This window comes from Microcaecilia unicolor, chromosome 6 (genome assembly GCF_901765095.1).
Source record: "Microcaecilia unicolor chromosome 6, aMicUni1.1, whole genome shotgun sequence".
Classification (NCBI taxonomy): domain Eukaryota; kingdom Metazoa; phylum Chordata; class Amphibia; order Gymnophiona; family Siphonopidae; genus Microcaecilia; species Microcaecilia unicolor.
Window position 1 is genome coordinate 104,501,343 of NC_044036.1, and position 15,135 is coordinate 104,516,477.

At 39.5% G+C, this 15,135-nt stretch overlaps 1 protein-coding gene across 1 annotated transcript in view; it reads right to left on the minus strand.

Moving 5' to 3' along the window:
* Positions 1-15,135, minus strand: part of FAM102B (family with sequence similarity 102 member B) — a 192,954-nt gene that overhangs the window by 28,944 nt on the left and 148,875 nt on the right. Inside the window, exons 6-7 of the mRNA XM_030205201.1 lie at positions 3,975-4,072; positions 809-904 (exon numbers count right to left, since the gene is read on the minus strand). Coding sequence (XP_030061061.1) covers positions 809-904; positions 3,975-4,072 — 194 coding nt within the window. The remainder of the gene's footprint in view (positions 1-808; positions 905-3,974; positions 4,073-15,135) is intronic.

Consider the following 15,135-nt stretch of genomic DNA (forward strand, 5'->3'; position numbering starts at 1 on the left):
CCTTTTCCTGCAAAGATCTTCCCATTAAAGGGTAGATCCACTAAAGACTTCATTAAACTAAATGTTTCAAATAAAAGCAACTTTTGCTTTAACAAGAAAATTATATCTTAAAATATTTTTATTCACTGCAGGATGCCCTTCCTTCACTGCTAGGATTACCAAGGCTCTCATGGCAATATTTTCTTCCCCAAGGCCTTGAAGCAGCACTACAGGGCAGCTGCTACAGTCTGTCCCTGCCACAAGTCTGCAAAAAAAAAAACAAAAAACTGGGTGGGAAGGACTACTGCAAGAAAAGGCAGGACATAATACAACTTTTTGACTGCATGTCTTAATTATGCTACACAAGTAACACTGCCAACAGGTCCTTACTTCATAAAACAGAATCAACTGACCCAGATCTAGCCATGTCTGGTTTTACAAGCATTCTACAAGCTCATTTTTCCTTATTTTTCAAGGGAAAAGAAAGAGGAGGGAGGTAATCAAAGAAACAGGCTTTAAGATCTACTGGAAAGCCAGGCCTAAGATACAATGACCATATATCATGAGATGTGGCCACCACCAAGGAACTTTTAAGTCATACTAATTCTGTAAAACATTAAATTTTATAGTTTTTAAAAAAGACTTCCTACATTTTCTAAATATGAAGCATTTTCATTTTAAGGTTTTGTTTTAAACATGTTTGAAGAAATACGTTGAATTTTTGTTGTCAGAAAATGTTAACCCTTCTCTGTTACCATTCTTGAATATTAGAACTATTCCAAGAATGATTTCTAGTAATTTTGTACATATAGCGGAGGCTTGTTTCTACCTGACGCTTTCGATTGCTGGCTTGCATAGCTTGATGTCCTGGAATGTCCACATGCTCCAAGTTCATCTGGGACTGAGGCACTCTTTGCTGAAAGATCTGTAAAATGCACTGGTATCAGAGGACCGTATCATTTAATAACCCATGCACTTCACTTTCAGTAAGGCAATTTATACAATGTAGGCCTGCTGCAGCTAACCTGATAGCAGCACAAGCAGCAATGGGAAATGAACAATAGACATTATTATATGAACAACTGCATTGGCTAGTTTAACAAACTAGGTCATACAGGGTCTCCAATGTTCATCAGTATCAATATTATTCACTGAAAATAATTATTGGAGAAGTGGAGACAGGCAAATACTGAATGCATGGCTCCTGGAGCTGTCAGTGGTAAACCTCCTGCTATAGATAACAGCACAAATTCCACCCTGAACCCCATTCATGACTTTCTATAGCAGGAGAAAGACAGCAGAATCAGAATTACTGGAGAGAGCAAGAACTGGCCCTTCCTTAGCAGTGGCACAGCTGCTGTCGAATGGCTCATCTGCAGCACATCTACCAATTTGCCTTTAGACTTTTTTTTTTATGAACAAATACTTTAAACTACTGGCTATCTGAAAGCCAGACCCATAAAATGCATGGAGGAAAAAAATGAAAAAACAAACAGTTTAGGAGTTTTGGTGGTACAACAAATTACTTGATGTTATGTTTTGTGACTTATATTATCAGAAAACAACTTATATATAACCCTACACTTATTTTATTTAACTAATTAGGCTTGGCATTGCTTTCATCTCAATGTTCATATGTCTGCATTTTGAAATTCAATAAAAATAAGATAAAGATTGATTTGAACTTTAAAAATATATATTTAAAAACACTTCCCTTTGCTTTGACACTCTCTGCAACTGACCTCATATTCAGCATGTTCGCGATCCTGGTAACAGGTTACATTAGTCATTTGGAACTGCCTGCAACCCACACTCATGCCATGACCAAATGCCAGATTTACCAAGCACAGTCAATGCTGATATGTGAGAGCATCTGCACACTGCCATTAATATTCATAGCTAGAGAATGACACACTGTCCTTCCCCTGAGGATACTAGCAAAGCCTTACCATGCTCCTCAGGACAGCAGTGAGAAGGAAAACATCAGAATTTATCTTTTGGAAAAGTCAAGTTTCCTTTCCTCCCCCCACCCCCCCAGCAAAAAAAAAAAAAAAATTCTGGGCAAACTGCTATCAATTAAATCAATTTAAACCACCAAGCAGAAATTCCATTAAATCATTTAAATCAAGGTTTTTCTATTTAGCAATCCTAAGGTGATTGGTTTGGATTTTTGTCTGTGTATACATGCAAAAAGAGGCTACAGAACAAGGGGATAAATAGTCATAAGCAGAATCCCAGCAGGAAGGGATCAAAATGTGGGACCAGCTCAGTGAATCAGTATGCATTTATGATGGAATTCGTGATGACATCTTGTTGCGTGATGACAGCTTCTAATAAGTGACAACCAATTAAGGCACAAAGAAAAGTGATAATTGTTCCCATTGCCTGCAATGACCATCTCTTACACAGGATAAGAGAATTCCTCACAAGATCAGACTCAACACAGTAAGCTTTATATTTTAATCATCAGACATTAGACCATGATATATATTTATTTTTTTATCTGTCAGGTTGCAGACAACTTTTAGATCAAGGTTTTTGGTAGACACTCATGAATTCAAAACAATCATTATTTGTTTAATGTAAAGTTTACTAAATTACCAAATCTTTGGGTCTTAATATGAAATGTAACCTTAATAACTTCTCCTTCATCTGGCTGTGAATAGGGACCCTGTGGAAGCAGTGTTTTCACAGGCCCTGGTAGATAGAGCGTTAGTCACAGCACAAGTGACACCTAGTGGTGGCACTTCAGCCAACGGGTACATATATAGTGGATCTGAAAAGGGGTGTGGTCTGTGGCCCTGGCCAAGGCTTGTTGTAGTGGCTGCATTAGATAGAACTCAGGGAGAGTATTAAAAACGACAAGAAAAAAATCTCTCTTAAGACTTTATGAATAAAGGCTCATGATTTCACCCCAGTAGAGGCCAGTGGAGTAGCAGCCTAATGGTTAGATCATTAGGCTGAGAACCAAGAAAGCCCAGTTCAGATCTCACTGATGCTCCTTGTGCCCTTTTTCAAGTCACTTAACCCTCCATTGCCTCATACACAGAATGTAAGCCCTTTGGGGACAGGGAAATACCTACTGTACCTGAGTGTAACTCAATTTGAGTTACAACTGAAAAAGAATGAGATAAATTCAATATCTCTCCCCTTCCCTAATATATATATTAAGCTGGAAGCCCAGATTGCAGCAAGAAAACAGTGATCCCAAATTTAAAATTCTGCCCCTAAATAATACCTTATATGCATCTTGCGAAAACAATTTTAAACAAAAATTAATTTTAAACAAAAAATGAGAATGTATTTAAATCTAAATTAAATTGAGAAAAGGGGCTGTTATGCTACACCGGCACTTATATTCCGCCTTTACCTCTACAGTTCAAGGTCGGATTACAAAAAAACATGCCAGATCAAAAATCCAGGAATTACAGAAAAATGGTTAATACAAACCATAGCCGAAACAAACCACTTAATTACAACCTGAGGATGTAAGATCAATATCACGAAATAGAAAAGATTTTAATTTCTTCCCGAATATTAAATATTGTTGACAAGTTCTCAAGAAATTCCACAGTGCGGCCATTTGATATTGTAAAAAAGAAGAGAAATGTTTAATTGATTTTATCCCACTTGTGTTTGGAAAGCGCAATAAAAATTGATTTCGAGTGTTATATTTAGAACTTTCATTCCACAAGAGTAACCATATTTATCATATAGGATAGCACCTCACTGGACAGAATTTTAAAAACTGTAACATTATAGGAACCAAAATTGGTAACCAATGTAATTTCAGGTAAAAATTCTTTAAACTAAATTACTGATTATTTAACCATCTGGCTCCAAATTGACACTGATATCCTATGAATAAAAGACAAGTTCTTGAGCGCGGGTATCTTATAAGGTAGTGTTTCTGTCAGAATACACTGATATGTCAAAGCTACTTAAATTTATCTATATGTTACATGTAAACTGTAGGAACAGCATTTTGTACATACCTGAGATAGCAAGATGTAACTTGTCTCCCCCTTTTCTATCTTCATGCAAAGATTCTGACTCTCCAGAAATTGAAATAGATGTCGCTGTGGATGGCGGCCTGTAAAGAGGTATGCTAATATTAGATCACAATTTAAAAAATGTATTTAAAAACGTTTGCATTTTCTCAAGAGGTAGAACAATTCATGGCATATTTCATATAGAAAACTAAATGGAAGCCCTTAGCAACAGGGGGCTATTTTAGGTATATCTTCAACCTGACAAACCTTTAACCCTGCTTTTTAACATATTTATAAATGATCTAGAGATGGGAGTAACTAGTGAGGTAATTGAATTTGGGGAAAATCCACTGCTTATTTCTAGGATAAGCAGCATAAAATGTGTTGTGCTGTTTTGGGATCTTGCCAGGTACTTGTAACCTGGATTGGCCACTGCTGGAAATAGGATGCTGGGTTTCATGACCTTCGGTCTGTCCCAGTATGGCAACACTTATGTAAAGGGGATGAACAACAGTGAAAACTACAATCAAACTGGCAGCACTTCCATTTTAGACTATGTTCTGATTTTTCACAATTATATTCTCTAAGCAAAGCAAGGCTACAAGTCTCAGCATGCAATAGGGTAAATCTAGAACTGGGTCAACCTTGCCAGGCAAATCTGGAGCCAGCTGGCAACACTAGATCTGCTACGTACAGAAGGCCCAGCTTCAGTTCCCGAGTATGACACCTGTTCCTTAGCCAGCCTGGAGATGCTGAAAAGGGCAAAGGTGTTTCACCCAGTCCTGAGCAACAGGGACATCTAGTGTCAGGTTTCAGAATGAACTTTGGTCTGTCGCTATGATGGTTGCTCTCAAAATGAGAAAGTAAATAAATGAGGGCAGGGGAAGGGGGGTATGGAAATCAAGGCTCCAAGTGATGCAGCTCAAGCAGGGGCCAGTCTAATTGAGCTAGAGACACATCAAAGCAGCAAAAGGAAGCCAGTTGGCCAAAACATAAACATTAAAATTCATCAGTGTCTCAAGTCAAGTCGAAAACGTAACTCCTGCCCCACTGAGAGCTTTTCAGGAGCTACACCTTTACTAGCAGGTATCTACAACTTTTTGACTGGTATTTTTCTGTTTTCTTGAAATGATGGTAGTACCTATTATATATTTAAATAATGCATATTTAAATACTCATCTATGATTTTTCTAGCAGAGCATATACACCCTGGTTCACATTTCACTACGTTCCCATCTCAATCCAGAATGATCACCACCCAACTATATAGCTTTTCCCACTTGGTTTCGTTCATCTTGCATTCCTCTGTCTCTGCCTTGGCTATGAAGCACACACCCAGTAACTTCCTGATGTTTGCAAGCTGTTCTTAAACCTGAACTCCTGCCCTTGTACATTTGAAGCTTTAACAACATTTTCCTAGCACTCTAATCTTCCAACTGCTAGCACCACTGTTCCCCTAGAAAATCTTTATGCCTGTATTTTGTCTTATCCTAATTGCCATTCTTTTGAAGAATGAGTTTGTTCACATTGCAACACAAAGGAGACTTAGGGCAGGGGTTCTTAAACCTTTTTTTTGTTTCCCACACCCTTTTAACTGATCAATGAAACCTTTGTACCCCCTTCACAAATCACATGTCCACTAGTGACTGACAGATACATATCACTGTTCCCTCTAAGCTGAGCGAATGTTCTCCACCTACAGTCCTGCCAGTGGGTGGTGCTGTTTCACTATCGCATTTTTTAAACTTTGTTTATTCAATTTGAAATATGAATACCATATACAATCTTATCGCTTTAAACATCACATTATAATCCCAACTCTCCCCTCCTTCCCCTACCCACCCCCCTCCCTGTTCCCATAATCCCTTCCCAGTATTCCCCCCACCCTCTCATCCTCTCCCTTCCTCCTGCCCTTTTTCCCTTTCTTCTCTTATAGTTCTTCTGATACTAGGGTCCAAGTATATGTTTTTATTACAACCATCATTAATATTCGTGATATTATTCACATTTGTGGTATCACCAGTTGGGGTGCGTCTAACTCAATCCCTGCTTGTAGGCTCCATCCTCTATATTTCTCCCATATTTTATAGAATTGAGTTATTTGTCCATTCTTAAACGCCGTCATCTTTGACATTTGGTAGAGGTAGTCCATTTTATGAAGCACCTTCACTGTCTGGGGAGCCTGCTGCTGTTTCCAGGCTGAGGCTATTGCTATCTTGCTTGCTGCCAAGAATGTGGCAGCTAGGCGGTGTAAGGGTACCGGTATTCCCGTGGGTCGAAAATGCAATAGGCAATGTTCCACTGTTATTGGGTATTCTTTGTCCAATATTTGTTTAAGGAAGCCCAGCAGTTCTCTCCAATAATTTTGTATTTTTGGGCAAGTCCACGTGTAGCATGTCTCCCCTTACAAGGCAACCTCTCCAGCATTGATTTGTTGTGTCGGAGAACATTTTGGCTAGTCTGTCTGGAGTATAGTACCATCGGTAGAGTATTTTATAACCATTTTCAATCAGGGCACTAACTCACTGATGCTCTTAATAGATAGCCCCATGCTTGTTCCCAACTATGCATATCATATCTACCACCTATATCCTGTTCCCACTTTCGTGTGTACCTCAAAATTGGGTTTCTATGCGCCAAGAGGGCTGAGGAGTCTCGTTATATATCCCTTAGCGCTACTCCCCCTCATCGCTCGCTCCAATTCTGACTCCTCAATCTGCAGTTCTGTTTTTGCTTTTCACATTATGTAATCTCTAATTTTTGCGTAATAGAATGAGTGGTGTGATGGTAGGTCGTATTCCTCTTGTATTTCATTATAAGGGTGAATTGTCCCTTCTTCCCAAATTTGTCCAAGTCTTTTCAGCCCTCTCTGTTCCCAGTATTTATATACTGTATCCCCTTCTTCCCATGTAAAGCCTGGTGCTCCCCTTATATGCATCTTGCGAAAATATGCTCTATTGGGGCAAAGCTGTTGACGCACTGTGTGCCACTATCACATTTTTAATAGTGAGGGACAGGCAAGTTCTGTAGGACTCCAAGGAGTCTGCCTGTCTCTAGCCATTGAAAACACCACCCCCCACTGGCAGCAATGCAGTTGGAGAACTCCTGCTCAGCTTTGAAGGAACAGTGCTACATATGTCTGTTTGCTGCTAAAAGTGTTAACTGCTGCTAACATGTCACTAAAATTACAATAGTACAGTTATACTACCAATAACTGTCCTAAACTACCTTCACTCTGTCTATAAAGTTTCAATAAACTGCTTCAGATTTGAAGGCTTCTCTGCACCCTGTTTGACCTCTTCTGGTCACCTTTGGGGGTACTGGCAGCACTAGTTAGGAACCCTGGTCTATGGTGCAACTAAGGTAAAGAACAAAACAAACATGAGGAAGGGCCAAATATTTACTTTAAACAGTGCAATCTCTCCTTATTTGAATACTCTTAACGATGGTCAGCTCTGCCTTGTTGAATAACTTGGAAGTTTAAGTACATAAGTAATGTCACACTGGGAAAAGACCAAGGGTCCATTGAGCCCAGCATCCTGTCCACGACAGCGGCCAGTCCAGGCCAAGGGCACCTGGCAAGCTTCCCAAACGTACAAACATTCAATACGTTATTCCCGGAATTGTGGATTTTTTCCCAAGTCCATTTAGTAGCGGTTTATGGACTTGTCCTTTAGGAAACTGCCTAACCCCCTTTTAATATGTTCTTTTTCTGAAAGTAGAAGGGAAGGGGAGGATGGGTAGCTTTTTATGTTTAAATTGGGTGAACTGGTGGTGATATCAATCTCTCAGGAACAGTTTTTGGAATGAGGATTATTATAAAAGTAGCCACTTGTTAAAATGTTTGACTGAGAGCTGCCTTTGGATATTTTGACATCTGGTTGTATCTTTTCACTGCATTATTGAGTGTTTCAATAAAGATATTTAAACATAAACAGTATCAACCTGAGATTTTAGAACTAACACAAAGAGTCTGGCCAAATAATGGTTAAAAATAACTACACCCCTAGTAAATTGTCGTGTGTAGGCTCCTTTTGAAACCCTAGGTATTTATGACAGTAAATCTTCTTTTAAAAGTTGTTTATAAGTAAACTGTAAGCTGGAATCTCTTCAAACCCCATTTTAGAACTGCCAACTTACCCAATTTCAGGAGAAAAACTTTTGGCCAGTCCTGTTTTTTTTTTTAAACTTACATCTGTGATATTTGATGTCCCTTTATTCTACCCAAAGAAATCAATACTGAGGATCCCATAATGCATCAGGATCGGGTGGTCAGAAATCTAGTCCTGGCCCCCAAATTTCTCTCTTAGTACTGGGTCACTTGGCAGATTTGCCCTCTCTGGATCAGGGCCAGTGCAAGAGTACTGGATGTCCTAGGTGTACATTCAGCCTTAAGCTGCTCCCCTTTCCAGTTAATTTTCAGGTCCCTAGTCTGTCAGACCACCCCTCCCCTCAACCCAAGATTTTGATAATTAAACTCTATATTCATCAACATCCCACAACAACTGTATTAAAAAAAGGCATAACAGGACATCATACTTTTAAGTGTTACACTTTTTTTTGAAGGGGGGATGTGCGAGAATACTTTTATTTTTTTACTTCAAATACAAAAAAAGCATTATCGACCCGGACAAAGATTACATATGATGACAGTCTTTAAACACTGCTTAGAGGCATATCAATATCCTTCCTAAAAATAAAGCTGAGGGCTTACAGCCTCTAGAAGAATGTATGCAGCTAATCTGGGATGAAAAAAATTACAGGGTTTCATTTTCTCTTATGTGGATTTGATAGAAAGATCTATGTCATACAGATCAGTTAGAAAGAAAGGCATTAACTAAAAAAAAAATAAAAATAAATCTCTCTAAAAGACAAAATCATTATTGTATAGTAAGAATGGGTTAGGTGTCGTTTCCCAAGTGGTTTCTGGGAACACTCAAATAATTCATTTTCGTTTGCCATGTTTTTGTCATTGAGTTACACTCTTTTGAAAGAGGGTACAATGTGTGCAGAGAGGTTGCACTCTTTCTGAAACAGTGTGCAAATGAACGCATGCTCTGTGGCTTGCCACAATGAAAGCATTCAATTCTATTGGAGTCTTATATACCGCCTATTTTCCAAAAGGATTCATAGCAATTTATAGTGCAAGAGGGTCTGAACAGTAGAGGGATGTCATCATGGAACGGCAAGCATTAAAGGTGAACAAAGGATGAATTACATAAGCAAGCAGAGCATTTAGCACAGGCTTAAACTGTTTGTCAAACAGGTAGGTCTTCAGAGTCTTCCTGAAGGTGAGATAGGAAGATGAAGTGACTTAGATCTGATGGTAGCGCGTTCCAAAAGTCTTATCCTGGCGAAAGGGAAGGAATTTTCTATCATGGTCTTGAGGTGAATACCCTTCAGTGAGGGAATCCAAGTTTTAGTGTCCTCTGAAAGCCTAAATTCCTGTTGGTACATTGAGCAGTTCATTTAGTCCCTCTGGCTTACGCACAGAAGTAACAGTTCACGCAGGCACAATGGGTGCCCTCTTTGCAGATAGTGCACACACTCTCAAAAGAGTACATATAACTACTAGCAAACAATAAAACACAAATTTTAATTTTCTTTCTGCTTGTTTTCGTTTGATGACATGGGCTATTGTCACTGATATTTCCCATATTCCTGCAAAAAGTCCCTATTATATAGTATGTCTCAACTTTCTCTCCATAATCCCCAGCTATATTTGATTTTTGTTTACAAAAAAAAAAAAACCCTGAATAAATTAAAAATCAGGTATGTGGAAGTTCATATCGGAAACAGATTATTTATCTAAACATGAAATACAAAAACAGGCCTATGATGGAAATAACTATTTCAAACAGAATTCTACATATAAATTAAGAAAATGCTGTATTTTCCAAATAAAGAAAAGTTCAATACTCAAGGAGTTAAAAATACAATTGATTATGGTTATGTAACAGCCAAACAAAAGCTAGACTGTGTTCTTTGGTCCAGTTCCAGTCATTAATGCTCTGAATGGCATTCAGCCACACAGTGTTGCAACTGCATGACGAGGAAGACAATAATATGTAACACCAGGTACAAAGTGGTATCGGTGCTGGTGAAGCAGCAGCATTCAAACTGACTTGCAGCTTTGCTGTTAACTGAAGTAAACCCACGCAGGAAGGACTCGCTACTGGTTCTTAGAACAAGTGGGGAGGTTTTGATTTGGCAGTTTGCCGCTTCCTCCTCCTCTGGCTCTGTGGGGCTTCTATTTCTAACTACCTTTGGATTTTCCCTATTTTATACTGTTCCTCGAAATACCTCCCTCATGGAGGCCTTGGCACAAGGTCCATGTACCAGGAGTGCTTCTATAACCCTGTAATCATGGGCCCGGCCTCTAACAGGTGTCACCTTCAAGTAATGACCATGGCTCCCTCTCCTCCGGGAAATGTGAAAACTGCTTCTGAAGTATCCCCAGCTGCAGATCTTTTGCAAAGCTTTTCAGTTGGGTTCCAGGGATGAAGCACTACTTGAGACACTCCATCCAGAAACAAAAGAATGGTGCAGGAAGGCAAGGCAGTACTTTATACAGGATTATAAATATCAACTCGCCCACACACTGCTGTAAAGCTCAGGGTGGTGGGTGGGATGAACACGGTCCCAAATAATCTGGTACGGGCACCACTGCACAAATGGTTGTTTCACTGCACACAATGGATGAACTGCAAGCTGCAAATACCTTTTACTGGTTCCAACTTGACTTAAAAACACGTTTATTTTTTTTTCCCAGGTCATGACATATGAATACTAGGGATGGGCAGCCAGAAAATGTTCAAGTCATATCATTCCTGAGAATGTTCATTCATTTGGTCATTTTTTTTTTGTCACGGGAGCAAAGTCGTTGAGCGCGTACTCTTTTGAAAGAGCATGCATTAGGTGCGCATGCGCAGTGGTCTGCACATGTGCAATAATTTGCGCATGCACAATGGGTGCCCTCTTTGCAAGTAGTATGCACTCCCTTGAAAGAGTGCACTATTATCAGAAAAAGATAAAACATTAATTTTTGTTGTCTTTCTGCTCGGTTTCATTACATAATGACATGGGATACATTGATGTTTCCCCACATCATCACAAACAAATGACCATCCCTAACATTGAGAGCTTGCACAGGCACATATTTGGGCTCTAAATGAAACTACTACAAATCAGCTTAATGAGTTCCTGGAAAAGCTGTAAACTAAGTAGCCCTACTGCCTGTTTTTTTTTTTTTTTTTATTGTTAAACTGATGTATTCTTTTTGATGTTATTATGCTATTTTAATGGTATAAAAAAACAAAACTTAAATGGTTGCATATGTGGTTGCATGTCAAGTGCTGCTTAGATGGCGACTCTGGCTGTAAAAACTAAGGTAGGTGCTGGGCAGGCTTGTACAGTCTGGGTCCCGCATATGGCAATCCTGTTTATTGATGGGATGGAGAGGGCTTCGACAGAAATTCAGGTAATTTGGAATGCGAGGACAGTGCTGGGCAGACTTTTACGGCCTGTGCCCCGCAAATGACAAGACTGATTTGGATAGGCTACAGTGGGCTTTGACGGTAACTCCAGTAGTTGGAGCATAAGGACAGAGCTGGGTGAACTTCTACAATCTATGCCCCAGAAACACCAAAGAAAAGACCATGGTCAGGTATATAATATCATGTTCATTGTTGATTTAATCATGAATTAATAATGAATGTGGTTGTTGGGCAGAATGAACGGACTTGTTCAGGTCTTTTCTGCCGTCACTATGTTACTATGTAAATTTGTTTTGCTTTACAGATTTATTTTTTTTTTTAAAGTAAACTGCAATGAATTCCTTGTTTGTTTTTTTTGGGGGGAGCAATATATAAAATTAAAATAGAACAGAATAAACTGAACATACAAAGATGCTTTTTAATTAGAGGCAAACTTAACGACATTGATTTACTAGAAGACAGCTATGTAAGAATTTCTTTCAAACTATAGAGCTGTACTTCTCAATATGCTGATAGCACAACTGTAAAAGTACCACTAATTTCACTGTATTCACTCAGGCGGAACAAATTACCCAATAAAAAACATTTGAGACTATGAGTTTGGTATTAAGAATAATTTGGGTAATATACCTGAACACTGGTCCAAATGCTCATTTCTTCTCATCCCACACCATCCACTTTTACTAACACAGTGTCCTAAATCTACAAACTCTGGCTGCACCATTAGTTCTTAAATTATGCTGACATTACAGTGGTCCAGTGCCATACACATGACTTGGGTTCAAGTCTCAGGTTAGATCTTCTACACCTTGGGCCAGATACAGTACCCAGGTATTGTGCAACGGTCACATCTAGCGGTTGAATTATAACTCAGTATTACAGAGTTTCAGAAGGAGTATTGGCCTTTAGGCCGAGGACAGATGATGCCATGACTGAAATAGAGAGAGAAAGGCCCCCAGATTATTTGTGGAATGTGAGGAGGTTTAAAGAACACTGCCCCTCACCCTTAAGAATAGTCCCTCAGATAGCCTGAGCCACCTTAAGACAACTAGTCCCGCCTCAGGAGGAAGTGAACTGGGAAGTATAAAGGACAGGGCCAGACTGAGGTTAGAGGCCCAGAGAAGGAAGAATCAAAGTCCCAGCTTACACCACTACAACAGACGTTTAATGATTGTGACCTGATTGAGGTAAGCCACTTTTGTTTCCCCATTTGAGACTTGTGAGCCTTGCTTTGAGGTCTGGCTAGAGCCAGATCCTAGAACTTTCAGAGAAGAACCGAGATGGATTTACAGGCTGTGTTTGAGGGTGGCAGCTCCACCAGCCACAGACTGTTTTGGGCCAGCCAGCCAGAGGCCTGCTTAAGATTGTGTTTATTGAACTACAGAGGTGTTTTTCCTTGTGTTCCTGGCCCTGTGACGTAACAAGTACCAGGATTCAATTAAATAAACATTTGTTTTCATTTATATCCCTCTGTCTGGCTGTATTATTTCACAGGCCCACCAATTAACTCTTGTTCGAGGTGTCACATGGAAGATTAAATTTAGTTTCTTAGAGCGGCTTCATTGTGCTGTGTTTGGAGAAATACTACCTTATTTCAATTTGACCTTGAGAATTTCTAAATCTCCAGTGTCCTTGAGATCTGAAGGGACACGACTGTTGTGTTTTCCACCTATCAGGAAATCTCATTTTACTGAAATACAAAATGTCTTCTTGATCACTGGGCCAAGGATATGCAGAGATGATGACTTCAAAACTACAGTTCACGAAGCATTTTAAGGCACACATATTTGACCAAGTATTTGAACATGTTATATAGAGGTATTTAACTAGAATTTATATTTTGCAGGGTTTAAAGCTCTATTCTTTTAAGTGAATTGTTGGTACTGTACATTTTGCTGTTTTAATTTGTCTTATTTTTATGATTATACACATTTGTAAGCCACAGTGAATTTTGTGATATAGTGGAATATAAGAAATTACAAATAAAGTATCATAGTACCAAATTATCTAGGTCAGGGTAGGCAACTCCGGTCCTCGAGAGCCGAAGGCAGGTCAGGTTTTCAGGATATCCACAATGAATATGGAGGAGATAGATTTGCATACCATGGAAGCAGTGTATGCAAATCAAGTTCATGCATATTCATTGTGGATATCCTAAAAACCTGACTTGCCTGCGACTCTCGAGGACCGGAGTTGCCTACTCCTGATCTAGGTCATCAAAGGAATTAGAGGAAATTGCTGGGTCAAAAGATGCAAAATGAAAAATGCAATGAAAGCTTGTTTGTAGAAGATTCTTCAGACTCTTGTAGCTAAACTTATCTTTTTTAAATATTATGTTAAAGCTATGTTATTTATCTGAATAATTTGCTGGTTTGTATTCCAGGCACACAGTTAATCTCTGATTTGATGCATCTGTAGTACAGGGGGTGACATGCCTTTAGAAAAAGGTATAGGAATTTTGTTGAAATCAGTTGGATATCTACAGCCAAAATAAAATATCTGCATGTGTTAAGTAAAAGCTGGGCCTAACATATTCTTGCTCACTTTCCAGGTCTGGATATATGTAGAGGCACACCAGGCTGGCACCAAGGGTGTCAAATTTGGGTCAAAATATGGAACCAAAAATTAGCCCTTTCCTGGTGCTCTGAATAGGCCCAACCCTCACAGAGGCTGAACAGCTCAGCTTGCAGCAACATCGCCTCATCTACTTATTGTCTGATTTGGCCCATGGGGGATGAACTGCCCTCACTGATATGCACCTCTCTCTCCTCAGTAAACTTTAATGTTGTGGACTGGGCTGGCAGGAGGAGGAGCCTAGTGCTGTTCCAGGTCACATCCTACGTTTCTGGTACCTAGGCTCAAGCACTGCTGCTTTCAACAGTTCAGTATTGTGTTTGAGATGGTTGAAAGCATGTCAGGCCCCCAAGATGAAAATGGGGTGGCTTGAGGTACCATCAGTTTCCTCCTCAACTAGCAGCAGCAAGGAAAATGCTGAAAACGGAGTAATCATTCTAGCTTTTTCTACTGGATTGGGGAGGGGGGGGGAATGAGTAAGAGCTGAGGTGGTGATTTTTATGGACAGAAAGAGGCTAGAGGGATGGGGTGAAAAAAGATTAATGGGGATCATGGGATTGAGTGAGGAGGGAGAAAAAATATAAGATTGGTGTGAGTGTGGGGAGGCAGTGCACACAGGATAAGAAGGGGGGGGGGGGGGTAAGAATAGAGAAATCCAAGAGGAAGTAGGCCTGGTAAGGGAGAGAGATATTTCTATCAATTTGGATCTTTCCCTGATCCCAGATTCTATATTTTATATCCTGGAACTTCTCAACCACTAATCCAGATCCCTCCCTCGATCCTTCTTTCTTCTCTCTTTCACACCTTGATCCTTGGTTTTCTCTCCATATGCTAATATTTGAGAGTTTTTTTCCTCACTCAAAAAGCAGAAGAAAACACTAAGGAGGGAAACTACTTCATTTTTACAAAACATAAAATTATTTAATATGCCAAAAGATGCAAATGTTTTGCCAATGTGCTGCAGAACTGCTATAGAATTTCAGAACTGGCAAAGAATTTTCTAATTATCCCCGAGTTGCTGCTGGAAACTGGGGGACTGGACCTTTTATCTTGGCTCCTTTGACCTTTCTAGAACTGTACATGTGTTTGATATG